This window comes from Eublepharis macularius, chromosome 19 (assembly GCF_028583425.1).
Source record: "Eublepharis macularius isolate TG4126 chromosome 19, MPM_Emac_v1.0, whole genome shotgun sequence".
Classification (NCBI taxonomy): domain Eukaryota; kingdom Metazoa; phylum Chordata; class Lepidosauria; order Squamata; family Eublepharidae; genus Eublepharis; species Eublepharis macularius.
Genome location: NC_072808.1, coordinates 24,888,328 through 24,905,083, shown reverse-complemented (window position 1 = coordinate 24,905,083; position 16,756 = coordinate 24,888,328). Strand labels below are relative to the sequence as shown.

General features: G+C 50.1%; 1 protein-coding gene across 1 annotated transcript in view; it reads right to left on the bottom strand.

Annotated features, from left to right (window-relative positions):
• Positions 1 to 6,753: 6,753 nt before the first annotated feature.
• Positions 6,754 to 16,756, bottom strand: part of PPP1R3F (protein phosphatase 1 regulatory subunit 3F) — a 44,537-nt gene continuing 34,534 nt past the window's right edge. The window contains exon 4 of the mRNA XM_055003280.1: positions 6,754 to 13,615. Within this exon, the coding sequence (XP_054859255.1) occupies positions 12,512 to 13,615 (1,104 nt within the window). The 3' untranslated portion in view covers positions 6,754 to 12,511. The remainder of the gene's footprint in view (positions 13,616 to 16,756) is intronic.

Genomic DNA, 16,756 nt, shown 5'->3' with positions numbered 1-16,756 from the left:
CTCAAGACACACCTGTTCACATGAACTAACACCTGTCACAACACACTTTCCACCATAAATTCATTAGTCTCTTAGCTTCACAGATGGCAGTTGAATTGCTCTAGAAAGCCATAACGGTTGACTTAAGAGAAGTTACTATAGGTTTACAAGGGACTTACTAAAATTTTGCACAGCAGAAAAAATATATATAATCCCACATTATTCCATCTGATTTACTTGTGATGCACAATTGGTTTATTCTTGATTTTGTTTCACTGGAGTACAGAATCAACCTTGTCAATTTAAGTGCAATATTGCTTAGTTTACAGGACAGACAGTTAAAAGTAAATCCCCCCCCCAGTGATAAGTTACTCAACTGACTAGCTTATACTGATTTAATCAGTATTGAAACTAAATACATAGAAGTTAGAAGCCCAGAAAAAAAATATTACTCACCTGTCTGTGGAATCTTAAAAGGAAGGAGAACTAACTTTTAAAAAGCGTTCTTGGGTTGCCTGTGAGTAATCTTTACTCCCCTAGCAACCAGTGGAAGGGCTATTTTGAATGCTGAGTTTGCCTATCGTTTACCCAAGCATCACTGAGAAGATTATGGGCTCCAAGAGATGAGTAAGCCATTCACAATATAAAACAGCAAGAGTCCAGTAGCACCCATAAGACTAACAAAATTTGAGGTAGGGTAGGAGCTTTTCTAAAGGTACCTGTGGAAGTGAGCTGTGACTCACGAAAGCTCCTACCCTACCACAAATTTTGTTAGTCTTCTTAGGTGGTACTGGACTCTTGCTTTTTTCTACTGCTACAAGCAGACTAACTAAAGAAGTGAGCTGTGAGTCCGGAAAGCTCCTACCCTACTACAAATTTTGTTGGTCTCAGAGGTGCTCCTGGACTCTTGCTCTTTTCTCCTGCTAGAGACAGACAAACTGAAGAAGCGAGCTGTGGCTCACGCAAGCGCCTACCCTCCCACCAATTGTGTCAGTCTTGTAGGGGCTCCTGGACTCTTGCTCTTTTCCAGGCTCCCCATCTCGGTCTGTTCACAATGCATTTACTCCTGGTCTGCATTCGGTTGAGCTGAATACAAAGGAATTACCTCCCATTACATCACCTCCAGTCCTACACCTGCTTTTCACGGGGGTGCCAGAGAATCCTCCCCTCCCCTCCCCCCTCTTTTACACCATTGATTACATGAGGCAGAAGGGCTCCCGCTGGGGGTCTGCAGGAGGGGGGGGGGGTCCTACTCGCCTACTCGGGAGCGGCTGTCCCCGAACCGCTTAAGCATCTCGGCCAGCCAGGCCCGGCTGGGAACAAAGGGACCTCCCCGTTTCCCCGCCGCCGCCGCCACCTCCATCTTCCCGAGCCCCGCGGGACGGGCCTTTCCTGATGGGGGGGCGGGGGGGCATCCCCTGGAGGGAGGGGGGGAGGCCGCGGGGCCCCAGCCAGGCTCCCGGGGGAGGGGGGCAACGGCGAGGGGGTGCCGGGAGCAGCCGCGCCCGCCCGCCCGCCCGCCCGCCCGCGAAGCCGCCGCGGAGCCCCAGGGCGGGGCGAGCAGAGGGGCTGCGAGGCGGGGGCGCCGCGGGGCCTGGGCCGCTCACCTCCGCTGCTGGCTCCGGAGCCTCCGCGTCCAGACGGCGCCGGGGCGGCTGCTGCTGCTGCTGCTGCTGCTGCGGGGCTCCCGCCCTGCCCGCGCCCGTGCCCGGGCGGGCCGGCGGGGATGCCGGGCGCGGTTGCCGTGGCGACGGGGCCGCCGCCGCTCCCTGCCTGCCTGCCTGCCTGCGCCCGGGGAGGGCCGGGCCGGCCTGGCGGAGGCGCCCCTGCTCGGCTCCGCGCTGCGCTCCTCAGGCTGGGGCGGGCGGCGGCGGCGGCGGCGGGGAGGCGGAGCCCCGGCGCCGGGGCGGCTCTTGCATCCCGCCTAGGGGAGCGGCGGCCCGGGGGCGGCGGGAGCCCGTCCCTGCCCGAGGAGCCGCTCCCCGCGGCCGGCCATGGCGCGCTCCCTCCCAGGGGTCACCCGGCCCGGCCCGGCCCCTCCGGCCCCGGCCGGGCCATCCCTCTCGCCGCCGCCGCCGCCGCCGCCTCAGCCTGCGGGGCCGCTCCGCCGGAGGAGGAGGAGGCCGCAGGGCGCGCCTGGGCCTGGTCGGCCGTGCCGGGCGCGAGGGCTGGCGGAGCGCGCCGAGGACAATGGGCGGCCCGCCGCGCGCGCCCGCCTCTCGGCCCGCTCCGGCTCGGGGACGTCGGCGGCGGGGAGGCGCGCGGGGCCTCGGGAATCTCCGGACGGCCTCGGCCCGGCGGCGGAGCGGAGAGGGGCGCTCCCCCCCCTCCCTCCCTCCCCCCCTCAGGATCCGGTCCGGCGGCCTGGGATCCTTCTCCGGCCCGGCCTCGCGGGGCACCAGGAACCGGGAGGGAGGCCCGGGGTCGGCCCCGCTCTGCCGGGTGCCCTTGGGCCAGCCAGGGGGTCGGACTGGCCCGTCTCCCGGGGCTGTTGTCAGGATAAAAAAGAGGAGATCGGTCGGTGTAAGGCGGGGTATCAAGGAAGAAAATCGGACCGAGGGGCGCGAAGGCCGCCCCCCTCCCCCAAAAAAACCCGGATTTAAACCCAGTTTCCGTGCCGGTGGTTCTTAAAAACCCGCATCTGAGAGCCATTTTGGTTTAGTGGTCAAGAGCGGCCGGACTCTAAGCTGGACAGCTGAGTTTGAGTCCCCACTTGAAGCTAGCTGGGGGTGAACTTGGGTCAGTCACAGCTCTCTCAGAGCTCTCTCAGTTCCACCCACCTCACAGGGAGATTGTGGTGAAGATAATACACTTTGTAATCCACTCTTTGTGTGGGCGTTAAGTTCTCCTGAAGAGCAGTACATAAGTACAAGGTTGTTGTTATTATTCATAGACTCATAGGGTTGGAAGGGACCTTGAGGGCCACCCAGTCCAATCCCCTGCACAATGCAAGGGGGTTGGACTGGAAACCTATTAACACGGAGGTTTCATTCATTCATTGTGGCTAATAGCCATCAAGAGCCGTATCCTCCATTAAACTGCACAATCGCTTTAAAAGCTCACTATACGCTAGCAGCCATCACTACACCTTAGCACTCCCTCACAAGGAAGACGCCCTGCCCCGTTGGCCATTTCGGCTGCCCTTTGCTGCATCTCCAGTTCCTGGCTTAGAACACCCAACTGCTTCTTCCCTGAGGTGTCTCTTCTAAAGAAAGGGACAACCATTGCAGCGTGGGGTAGTGGTTAAGAGTGGCAGGATGCTCATCTGGAGAGCAGGGTTTCATTCCCCGCTCCTCCGCTTGAAGCCAGCTGGGTGACCCTGGGTCAGTCACAGCTCTCTCAGAGCTCTCTCAGCCCCACCCCCCTCACAGGGTCTTGTGGGGATAATAAATGACATTGACTTTATAAACTGCTGAGTGTGGCATTGTCCTAAACAGCAGTATATAAGCACAAGGTTGTTGTTGTTATTGTTATTATTAACATGGAGGTTCCATTCATTCATTGTGACTAATAGCCATTGAGGGACATATCTTCCAGTAAACTGCACAATCACTTTAAAAGCTAACTATACGCTAGCAGCCATCGCTACACCTTAGCACTCCCTCACAAGGAAGACGCCCTGCCCCGTTGGCCATTTCGGCTGCCCTTTGCTGCATCTCCTGTGCCTGGCTTAGAACACCCAACTGCTTCTTCCCTGAGGTGTCTCTTCTAAAGAAAGGGACACCATTGCAGTGTGGGGTAGTGGTTAAGAGCGGCAGGACTCTAATCTGGAGAGCAGGGTTTCATTCCCCGCTCCTCCGCTTGAAGCCAGCTGGGTGACCCTGGGTCAGTCACAGCTCTCTCAGAGCTCTCTCAGCCCCACCCCCCTCACAGGGTCTTGTGGGGATAATAAATGACATTGACTTTATAAACTGAGTGTGGCATTGTCCTAAACAGCAGTATATAAGCACAAGGTTGTTGTTGTTATTATTAACATGGAGGTTCCATTCATTCATTGTGACTAATAGCCATTGAGGGACATATCTTCCAGCAAACTGCACAATCGCTTTAAAAGCTCACTATACGCTAGCAGCCATCACTACACCTTAGCACTCCCTCACAAGGAAGACGCCCTGCCCCGTTGGCCATTTCGGCTGCCCTTTGCTGCATCTCCAGTGCCTGGCTTAGAACACCCAACTGCTTCTTCCCTGAGGTGTCTCTTCTAAAGAAAGGGACAACCATTGCAGTGTGGGGTAGTGGTTTCATTCCCCGCTCCTCCGCTTGAAGCCAGCTGGGTGACCTTGGGTCAGTCACAGCTCTCTCAGAGCTCTCTCGGCCCCACAATCACAGGGTGATTATCATGAGGATAACAACACACTTTTCAAACCGCTCTGTGTGGGCATTAAGTTGTCCTGAAAGGCGGTCTATAAATTGAATGTTACTATTATCTCCACACAGACCAAAAGTGACTTCCCATGGTGCGTTCTGAAGTAGTCACCGAGACCACCCTCAAAGAGCAATGTGCAGAGGGACACTGGCAGATCACTTCCTCTTCTTCCCCTGGATCGTGTCCCCACCCAAGAGGACTTGCTAGTGCCCTTCCCGGCAGCTGGCATGCTTTGCTCAGCATCTAGACCACTTCGACAAGGAAGCCCTCCTTGCCAAAACCCAGGCCCCACTTTCCAAAAGGACTGGGTGCCCCCCCTTCTTTCTAGGGTTGGCAGCTGGAGGCCCAGGTAGAGTTGGGCTCAGAGGGCCCCGGTTTTTTGCAGCTTTACTATAAGGTAAAGGACTATAGTGGTTTCCAGAGGAAGTGTGGCTTCCTGTTGCCAGTGTGGCTGCTGGTAAAGTACAGAAGCAGCCGGATTTCCACAGGGCAGGTTTCCATGCCCCCATCCTCCAGCAGTGGCCAGCCCCCGCCCCTTACTTGGGCTGTTGGGCTTCAATTTTTAAAGACGTGTCAATTTCGTGCCGTTATATTGATAAAATGGTTGCTACATGAGCAGGAAGACCCAGACCAGCTTAATTGGAATCCTTCCCAAACACCATTAGGTAAGTTTGAGACAGACGAGAACAGGTGGGGAAACCTCAAGAGGTGCACCTCAATGCTGTGGAGAAGCAAGAAAAAAATCTCTCTTCCCAACAGCATTAACCTGGGGCAGATAATGCGTGGAAACGTCCCGTGCTGGTCTGCAGTCAGCAAGCCAGAAGTGTCCTCTGCATACAAGAGCCGCTGTACTACTTTTCAGGAGAGGCGTCCTATCTGTAAAGTATCCCAATACATATACGCAGCAGCCACTTTTTGACATCTTCCTGATCAGCTTGTTTCCTCGGCAAAATGTTTCCTGTAGTTTTACTAGTTTCTGTTTAGTTCCATGCACCGTGGCATTGCCCAGGCTTGTCAAATCTCAGAAGTTAAGCAGGTCAGTACGTGCACGGGGAAGGCACCAAGGAAAACTCCGCAGAGGAAGGCGATGGGAAAACACCTCTGCTTTTCACTTGCCTTGAAAAATCCTCTTGCTGGAGTCATCGTAAGCCAGTTGTGACTTGACAACACACACACACACACAGTCTCACCTGCAGAATGGATGGCATCTCTCTGACAGAGGGGAGACGCAGAGGTATCAGAACTCATGGATACTTGGAAGCCAAAATTTCCACCTTGGAAATCCAGGCTCTCCAATGGCCGAGAAAGGTACTCTACAAATACTCAAGTGTGGTTGTCTTTATTGTTACTGTACCTGTTCCAGGGACTGAGCCTCAGCACTCAAAGCAAGTTCTGTGATCTGAATCCTAATGGTGCCATCCTAAACAGAGTTAGTCCCTACTGAGTACATTGAGGTCCATGGACTTAGAAAGGTGTAAGCCTGCTAAGGATGGCACTGTTACATTATTGAGGACTGTGAAAAAGGCTCGGGTGTGTATTTTGAGTATTTCTCTTGTAACAGATTGCTGAGATTTTGGCTCCTGCTGGCTTTTTGTTTTCTGATTATAGCATTTCCTTTCCCGCCCAAACCAGCCTCACTTCCTTGCAATGAGGACAATGTTTTAAAAACCGCTGCCAGTTATTCAGGCCTACTGTGGCACAGCCAATGGCAGGAGACAAGATTCCTCAGGAAGCAGCTACACCACACACTTAAATTAGATAGACGGGGCTTTTTTTCTGGGGAAAGAGGTGGTGGAACTCAGTGGGTTGCCCTCGGAGAAAATGGTCACATGGCTGGTGGCCCCGCCCCCTGATCTCCAGACAGAGGGGAGTTGAGATTGCCCTCCGCCGGAGGGCAATCTCAACTCCCCTCTGTCTGGAGATCAGGGGGCGGGGCCACCAGCCATGTGACCATTTTCAAGAGGTTCCGGAACTCCGTTCTTCCGCGTTCCAGCTGAAAAAAAGCCCTGATAGGAAATCCCTCTCCAAGGGGGAATAACCGTCCTAAAGTGGGTGAATGGATGGATGGCCGGGGGGGGGGGGGGAGGTATGAAAAAATTCTGTCCCTCACCAATTTCCAGTTCCCCAAATTTGGAGTGGGGTGGGGGAGCTGTGACAATAAGCTACCATCAGAATGTTATCAAATGGGCTGGGGTGGGTATCTTCTTCAATTCACCTTTTTTGCACATTGACAGGAGAGTGAGCACAAGGGGAAGCAATTGCTAGACTCTGGCACGCTTCTCCGCAAGGCAAAGAGTGCATTGGACCCCAAGCTGGAAACTATCTATGCTGAAGTGTGCAGTCTACATCCCACCCCCACCCTGCCACACTCCACTAATCACACACCCAAAGACATAGATGCTGTAACCAGGATGTTTTTATTAGTGTTTCCAATGCAGGCACAGCTCAGGTGATACACACACACACACACGCCACATGTTCCAGCCTCAGCCCTCTTGGTCTGGTTACTGACAAAGGGCATCAGAGACATGATAGAAGAATAAGATATTCCCCAAACTGTTGATTTTCAGATCTGCTCCCACTGCAAACATTCCTTGGTGGAAAAATAGCCCCTGAGGTTGTGAGGCTGGAAATCTCACTCCAAATCGAAGCAACCCCGTCACCTCAAAGGTGAGGAGGAAAAGTGCGTTTTTTCATCCAGGTAAACCAGGGCTCCATTTCATGGGTCTTTAGTATGAACTCTGTAAGTCCAAAGGCTTGAGAACACCTGTGAGGACTGCTTCTCTTTCTTCTACCCCAACACTTACTCATCTTTAAGATGCCACAAGGCTCTTTGTCACTTTGGCAGCTGTAGACTAACACAGGAAGGGATCACATAGACCTGGCGCCAGAGTCAATCCAGGCAGCCATTCCCCCCCCCCCACTCCAGGGGCTGAATCCACTCATTACAAACCACTGCTATGGACAGTATAATCACCAACTGCTAGCACAGATGCCACAAGGTGTAAATGCTGCATTTTGAGGGCACATTTGGTTTGCACTTGAGAGTGACTGACACCTCAATACCAGGGGAAGTAGCCAGCAGAGACATTTTTTTTAAAAGTGCCATAAAAGTGATGACGTATATCACCCCCTGACCATAAGAGCTCACGCTGCTGGTGAGTACAGATACATACCATGAGCCTTTTCTAAGAAGTCAAATTAATTCAATTCAGTGTGCACTTTTTTTAGAGCTAGCCTGTGAAAAAGTGATCTAAGAATGATTTTGAGTATCCAAAGCATTCCTCGTACACTATTCCAGTAATTCTTAAAGCAACCCCCTAGGCTGGCCAGAGGGATGGACGGCGGCTCAAGAGAAATTTGAGCTGCAGGCTTCACGACACACACTTGGTGCTCCTGCCGTTTTGCTATCCTTCGACCCTGATCCAATTCAGGAGCAACTCCATTTCTCTCCCTGGAATTTAAGGGAGACTGACGCAGCTGGATGGGAGCTTTGGTGCTCACACAGCACTGCCTTTGTGCTCTAGCCTCGACTAGAGCCAGGGCCTTTTCGGTCCTGGCTCCCACCTGGTGGAACGCTCTGTCTGCTGAAATCAGGGCCCGGCAGGACTTAGTATCCGCCAGCCTGGAAAAAAGGGGTGTATAAAACCCTCCCTGTGAAGGCTGTCCACCATCTTGTTTTAAATGTGTTGTTTTTAATTAATGTGAATTTTTTATTGTATTTTAATTGTATTTTTAATATGTTGGTTGGTATCCACCCTGAGCCCGCTTGTGGGGAAGGCGGAATACAAATTTGAAATAAATAAATAAATAAATAAAATGCTTCATGAACTTGTATAATTCTACCCATTCAGCCACGCCTGGTGCCTTTGCCTGGTCTAAAGGGGAAGGGCTTCAAGGCTTCTAACCTGGCTGAATGGAATAGCAGGATACATTTCTTCAGGTCAACAATCCTTGGAAGAAGCCTCTTGGATAGGTGGGAATGACTTTCGTGATGGGGAAGAATGGGGTTGAAAGTATAGTTCGTGACTGAACAGACATTTGAACCAGTGACTCTGTAACTCTCGCATTCACCTACCTCACCGCATCAGTTTTCACTCAGGCCTGGCAACTAAAGAAAACCTGGGGAACAACTGACCTACCACACAAGTGTACGGCAACTTACGCACACAACTGACTTGGCATCCTAAAGCTTATGTCAAGGGTGAAGAGATCTGGCTTTCCAGTGTGGAGAGCTCAGGGCTTATGGGCCAAGCGAGAAGCGACGAACTGCACTTGAATGGCAAGTGAACAGACTCGCATGTATTCCTCCCTATTGACTTGCGCTCCACTTGCACTCCACTCGATCATGTAGTGGAATGAAAGTCAACAGGGAGGAATACACGCGAGTCTGTTCACTTGCCATTCAAGTGCAGTTCGTCGCTTCTCGCTTGGCCCTCTGAGGAGGAGTCAGGTATGTTGAGACGGCCTTTCCTGTAGCAGGGGAAGCAAAAGGCAGCATGGCACCAGCTGCAGCGAGGAGGCGGAAGTTCATCTCTACTCACTGGATGGCCTCCTGTAGTGGTTAATGCCACTTGGCGCTTCCTCACACATGGCAGGCAAGGGGGGCCCTAAGAACAGACTAACCTGGTACACAAATGGCAAAGTTTATTATCCCAACAGTGCCTGCTAGGTCAGTTATGATTATTGCTGTTCACGGAAGGGGAAATCATGGACTTCTGTGACATGGTTAGCAAAGGGCCAGACAGCATCTAGGCCTCGTTCACAGTGTGGGGGTAAACACGTGCACCCCAACAGACGGCAGGGTGGGGCTCTCATTTAAAAAAAACACAAAGACAGCTGCCAAGGAGGAGAGTTCTAGCCTTCGTGGCACACAAGAATGTTCAGGCAGGTGACCTACCCCTGCACTCTGAAGGAGAACAGCCCAGCGAGAGTTTAAACCTCGGGGGAAATCAGTCTGCGAGCCCAAGCACCCCTGACACGAACGTGAGACCTAAGTTTCGTTTCCACTTGATGATGGCCCAAGGTGGAAAAAGATACAGAAAAATTCAAACAGCTCCTCTTTCCCCCTGCTCATTAATAGGAGGCACGGCCCACTTCGATGTTTCTCTACACAAACCACAAGTTGCAATGAATGAGATCATGAGAAGTGCTCATGGGCAGCTCCACGTCACGGCAACCAGCCCGTGCAGACAAGACCTCCCGCTTGCGGCAGCCAACGCACTTTGCCTTACGGCCAGGTTGCCTGGTTCTGTCCAGTGCTGCTGTGAACGTGTGGAAGCCTGACGGGACGCGGAGCCAGGAGGATGGGCTGGCCAAGTCTGCGGCACGGTGGAACAGTCGCTTTCAGACATTCGCACTACTAGGTCAACGGTGAGCTATCAGACAAGTGGACAAAGACAGAAGGGAAAACAGCAGTGGAAAGACAAAGACCTTATAATCATGGAACAAATCAACAAATGCATGAACACACAAGCACACACGCATACACACAGCTGTGACTGCCAGTTACATTCTGATCTCAGCTTCTGTTTGGTGAACAGAGAGTTCGTTACCATGAGATCCGGTCTGGACTCTGACATATCTATTTACGAAGCATGAAGAACCTTCCACCTCCACCTACATTCTAAGTTTGGATCAGCAGAGCAAAGGGACATCAGAATCCACACAGAATACTTCTCTCTTCCTCCAGAAGGCCCCACAAACGATATCACAGCAGCTGCTGACAGCACACACATTCAAGAGGGAAAAAACGAAGCATGTTTAGCAGCACAAAAGGTGTTGGGGGTGCTGTCTTTTCACAGCATGTCCAATGCCAGTCCAGCCTATTGCACGTGAAGACTTGACGTTTCCAAGCTACTGTCTTTCTGCAGACAAATACGCATATATACAACAATAAATTATTTTCACCTCCTGCAAACCCACCACTCCAGGTTTGCACTGCTAGTGGTTAATAAATAAAATCTATTTGGGGGTGAGTTCTATGGTTGGGAAAGGTCAGGCCTTCCCATCAGGTACAAAAATAAATACGGGGCCATCTATTTGGGGGAGCTTTCCTGTGGTCCTTTCTGATGGACCCTGCTGGTGGGCAGAAAAACATGGGGTGTATCCGTGAGCACAAAGGAGCCCTTCGAGCAGAGGCGCAGTCAGCCGTCCAAAGGGTCCCAGAAGCAAGATGTGGCTCAAGCACGGGGCATGAATGGAACTCGTCTTCATCACTTCAGAGGCAGTCTGGAATGATAATGGCTGTTTGGCAGGAGTGTGATGGGCAGAATGGCTGAAATTCTCTTTGCAACAGAAAGCATTTTCCTGCCTGCGAGTTTTATTAGAACAACGTGAAATGATGGGAACTGAGGATGCAGTTCAAGAGGATGCATTTCTGCACAAATCCCAGGGAAATGAATTTGACTGTGGAAAACAGGAGCACCGTTCATTTCAGTAGAGCTTGCTTAGTGTGGGGTCCTGCTAGATTATGCTCTATGACATTAAAAAAAAAAATTGTGACTTTTAGGAATAAAAATAACGAAGCCTTTTCTGGAGTGTGTGCACACACACATGCATACACATCTATAATTTTTTCCTGTTATTTTCTCATAAAAGCAGATGATAAAACTGGTAGCTCACAGCAGCTGCCCTGTGGACTGATTTGTCTATGTCTGAGCCTCTCTACTTTGTGGGAAAGGGCTTCAAACTTCCACTATGTCTCAGGGATGCATCCACGCATCAAAAGGATATTTCACCATTGTCGCACATAAGCTGGTATTTGCAACTCTACTGTCTCGTCTGCAAAGGGAAACTCCAGTTATTAGTGAGTGCTCTCGTGCAGCAACAGCACAATATCCTGCATCATGTGGATGCAGCCCTAGATGAAGCGAGCATGGATTAATTTAATTTTTTTACTATGTTTGTTTTATTTATTTTTAAACTGTTCTTACTCACCCCAAATCCTTAAGAAAGGGCAGAACGGGCCTCCTTGGTGGCCCTTACAAGGGCAGAAAAGTGGGATATAAATTTTGTAAATAATAATAGTAATAAAACCAGCATAGCTTGCTGTTCCTGCTCTTTTCACCAATCCTTTCTGTCTCCAGATGGCAGAGCCAGGACCTCATGGGACCACCTGGCCAGACCTCCAACTGCTAGTTTGCTTCCACTTGTTTAAAAAAAAAAGCACCCCCCCTCCCAAAGCTCTTATATTGGAATTTTAAACTAGATTACCCGTTATTGTTTTTAGACTTTAGTATCGTCCCCGTTTTTTAAATAATATATTCATTTTCCCCTCTTTGTACTTTGTGAGATGCCGAAAGGTACTTACTCTGCATAATTTAAGTATATATATACCTGTACACTATATTTTTAATCAGGGTCCAAATTTTCACTGTATACTCTCTACTCACTAAATTAATCATTTACTCTCAGTTAAGGGTGCTTAGGATAGGAAACTTTGAAAGCCAAACACCAGAAAGGGGAAAGTTGAAAATATTATATTAAAGTCAGCTAAATCCGACCAGGAAGGTTTTTCATTCTTGGAAGGGGAGGGGAGTGTTGTTTATTTATTTATTTATTTAATTATTTATTTATTTAATTACTTAGATTTATAGTCCGCCCTCCCCAACCAAGTGGGCTCAGGGCAGATTCTGTTATAAATGCTGTTTTCTGTTATAAATGCTTCCTATGAAACAAACAAAAGTGGGTATTGTTTTACATAGAGCGGGCAAGCAGTAGGGTTTGAGGGGCCTTTAGCAAGTGAGTCCCCTAAACGCTTAAGAAGAAGAACATAAACATCTGACTATTCTCTTGTGCTGCCGCTGACCTTGACTGCCCTCTGTAAAGTAAGAATGGAGAAGTGGAGGGGGAAGGGGGAGCCCTGGTGATTATCAAGGCTGGATCTTGCCATCCTCCAAAACCAGCTTTGATCTCTTCCTCATGGAGGGCCATAAATAATACAATCATTTACCTCTTCTACCCGATGCCTTTGCTAGACTTCAAGAAAAGCGCACTGAACTTTGGAAAATCTGGAACAGCCGTAACTCAAGACGTGCCCTGACCTCTCAACTGACATCCTCTGTCCCTCTCCCTTCTTCAAACCAAGGTGGTTCAGAAGAAACAGAGATGGAGCCAAGCCACAGAAGGTCCTCTCGCGGCCCTCTCATGGCACCAGACGCCCAACTACGAGAACCAATCCAGGAGGAAGTAAAGGGTTACGGCCACCAAGGGCATGCAGCTGCTGAAGACCACAGGCAGGAAGACAAAGAGGCTGAAGAACCGCAGGGAGCGCGTCAGGATCCTTTCAAGTTCACTGTGAGAGTTGGGATGGGTTTCATGAGCCTTGTGGATGTGGTTCCCCTCGCCCAGCCAGAGGCTGCCTTGCCCTATCCAGAAGCCTCGAGTCTTGCTCTGCCCAGGAGCACCGAGAGGGCTGGACAGCAGGTCTGTGGGAAGCTTTGGGAGGGGCGTCAGAGTCCGGGCAGGGACCACCAAGGGCATCACCGTGGCCTCCTGAACTGCAGGCCGCAGAACATTGGGCAATACCGCTCTCAAGCTGACAAAGGAGTCAGCGTCCTTGGCAGGGCTCCTCCGGGCGCTCCCCTCTTCCAGATGGTTTAGAAAGCAGCCTTCTAGCAGAACAGGTGGGCTCTCACGGCCCGGCCCCACCAGCTCAGGGGGTGCCAAGGTTGCATAGCCAGGTGCGGACCCCTCCTCCTCACTGTCTCTGCAGTCATCGCCCCGCTGCCTGGCGTAGTGCAAAGTGATCTCCTCTGCTAAAGAGCTGTTCAGCGCTCTCTCAGGGCCTGCCCAGTTGACTATCAGATCACGGTCGGACAGGACACTCTGCCGCAAGGTGAGGAGAGACGGTGCAGGATTGTTGGGGCTCTCTGAGCAATCCTCCGCCCAGTCGCCTCTCCCTCCAAGCTCCTCTGCTCGGAGCCGGCTCAAGTGCGACAAGTAAAGCTGTTCCAGCTCTCGGTCTATGGCGTCTTCCTCCAAGCGATGGGGCATCTCTTGGTACTTCCTCAACTGTTCCTCCATGCACTCCTCCAAGAAAGAGCCCTCGGTGGTGAGGTCGCATTTGTTGAACTCTGGCACATCCCACTGACCCAAAGGATGGGTTTCTGTCCCCAGTGCCAAGCCCCAGGGCACTTTCAGTTCCTCGTGGGATGCAGGATGGACCTTCAAAGCAAGAGAATGTGGGGAGTCAGTGAAGTTCACGGGATGGTCTTTCCAATGCTCCTTCTTTTCCGGTGAGTTGGTGGTGATTGTGAGCTCTGGAATCTGAAAAATAAGTGTGGGAGAAGACAAAGACATATGAGGAAAATGGCAGGACGTGATGGTATCATCTCCAAAGGGTACCCAACTAACCTTACAATACTGAGGGAGTTACAGAAACAGCACAGATGGCATCCAGGTTTATCATTAGGGGTATAAACTTCTTGGGCAAGGGGCCTGCCTGTCTTTTCTGTTAAGTGGTTACTGCATTGCTGGCATGACATAAACAAGTATCACAGAACCGCATACCTACAGGGTGTGGGGTGTCAACCGAGCACTGAACTGAGCCAGCACTCCGCCTTCAGGATAGTTGCTCCCAAACTATTATTCCACGATGATGGGGGCTCCATGTGCACAATCGCTTGGCAAAACGTCCCACGGCAACAATCACAAGGTTGGAAAAATGCTTCACGGTGATTAACCTAATGACACAGGGCCAAGCTAGAAGCGACGGATGACACTTGAATGGCAAGTGAACAGACTCACGTGTATTCCTCCCTGTTCACTTGCGCTCCACTTGCACTCCACTCGATCACGTAGGAAAGAGACTCACAGACTCACACGTATTTCTCCCTGTTCACTTGCGCTCCACTTGCTCTCCACTCGATCACATAGGAAAGAGACTCACAGACTCACATGTATTCCTCCCTGTTCACTTGCGCTCCACTTGCACTCCACTTGATCACGTAGGAAAGAGACTCACAGACTCACATGTATTCCTCCCTGTTCACTTGTGCTCCACTTGCTCTCCACTCGATCACACAGGAAAGAGACTCACAGACTCACACGTATTCCTCCCTGTTCACTTGCGCTCCACTTGCACTCCACTCGATCACGTAGGAAAGAAAGACTCACAGACTCACACGTATTCCTCCCTGTTCACTTGCGCTCCACTTGCACTCCACTTCTAGCTTGGCCCATACTTAGCACCTCTCTGCCCAAGCTGAAGGAGCTCCTGACAGATGTTTGACAAGTGCCCCAGAACTCGGACCAGAAGACAAAGGGCTGGGGATCACACACAGATTCCCTACACCTTACACCAGAGCACTATTGGCTGGAAGAGGGATCCTCAGGCCACAGACAGAATCCTCCTGGATCCTGGGATTCCAGTGGACACAGAGAATCCAGTCCCTGGAGAACAAGTGCTCTCTTGCAAGACTTTCTCCACCTGGGTAGCTTCCTGTTCCAGGAAGTAGCCGCCTCTCTAGGTGTGGGGCAGCAAGGCAACGGAGGATTAGTAGGGATGCTGAACCACAGGAAGCGGAACAAAGGGAATCAGAGGACACGTTCTCAAGTGGCTTTGGGGACTGGATTTTGCTTGGGAACTCTTGGATTTGGCCTGACAGCACTTTCCTTCCAGTCCCCATAGAAAGTGAGAAGGCAGCTCATCTCTCAGGGTGGTTTTGTGGCTGACAATAAGAACCAAAAGGCAACGGAAGGCGATGCAACTCAGCCGAGATCAGGGGCCTGGTCTCCAAGCAGAAACTTGGGTGCAGCCAAAGGCTCTGGGAGCAGGGAGCATCAAGGCGGAGGAATATCACTGCTGCCAGCTGCAACATCTAGGCTTGCTTTCCCTCCCTTTGCTCTTCCTAGCTCCAGGCATGGCCAGAGGCGTGAGCCCTCGTGCACAAGCCACAGGTTCTGGGCCCTGAAAGAGGATTCAGGGACAGCCCACGTATAGTTGGTTACTTCCTGTTTGTTTTATTTAAACTGTTTGTTTTTATTGAGATTTCAAAGTATTTTTTATCACAATTGCAAAACACCTTCTGGGAGAAGAGGCAAATAAACACACTAAGTAAAATTATACACGCACTCAGTACTTTGTAAGTTATTTTTAAAAAATTAAAAACAAATACATTACATAAAGTTTTAGGTGGGTGGCTGTGATGGTCTGCCGTGGAGCAGCAGGATTTGAGTCCTCTGGCCCCTTAGAGACCCACAAGGTTTTCAGGGTGTCAGCTTGCACAAGACTCTTGGAGGCTTACCGTTTGAAAACCTTGTGGGTCTCTAAGGCGCCACTGGACTCAAATCCTACATTATAGGAAAAAACCTCTTTGATTTCTGCAAGGCTGAATTTATTGAATGATACAACACGCTCTGTGCTAAAGCGTGAGAGTGGTAATATACGATTATCCTTCACGCAGACTTCTGTTTGGACAACGTTCACCACACTTCAGTGTCAATGAAGACGATCCGCTTTCATGGGGAGATACTGGGCTATAAAATGAATCTGAGCGAAACTACTGGTGAGTGCAGGCAAACGGCTAAATGAGTTAAAATGCCAAACAGTCAGGGATATTTATCTATTTTAAAAACTGTTAGAATAATGAATAAGCACTCAGTCTGCCTCGCAAGCTTGTTAAAAACATTGTCTCATTCTTGTAGATGCTTAGAGATACAGACCGGAGGTGGCAGAATTTCTGAAAACAGAAGTCAACAGTGGTCAATCCCAGCCTCTGTTTCCTTTACCCCCACTAAACCTGCAGTGCAATCCTGAACAGGGTTACACCCTTCTAAGACCACTGACTTAGAAAAATACAATTCTTCTTAGGGTTACTCTTTAAACACACTTATGATGATGAACTTTCTTTCCAATTTTTTTCTTTATTGTTGGAGAATCTGTCCATTAGGTTGTCAGAAAATGTTTTTTTTTTTTTTTTATTAAAGAATTTTTATTGGATTAGAAACATATAATAACAATTATAATCACATTCTTTAATTTCTTTTAATTCTAACCCCCTCCCTTTCCCCCCCTTTTTGTTGACTTCCAACAGTTTTCCAACCCCCTATCCACTTTCCCTCTACTCCCTTCATACTTATTTTATTTATTTATTATAATATACTTTCAGATTCTTCTAAGCACTATTTCCACTTCCTTTCACATATAGATTGTCATATAAGTTGTCATATAAATAAAAGGTTGTCAGAAAATGTTCCAGTGGAGAGGCAGAAAATGCTGAATAGTTTTGTTTGGTGTAATGAGAAAGCTGAAGGATTAAAAAGAAAAAGGAAGTGATAATATGTTTGAAAAGTGGAGTGGAGCTTATGGTATGCCAGGCATACGGTTATATTATTCTGTAGCAAGACCAGCAGATTTAACTGAGCCATGCTTTGTTGTTATATTTCATTAGAGGAGTTGCTATAGCA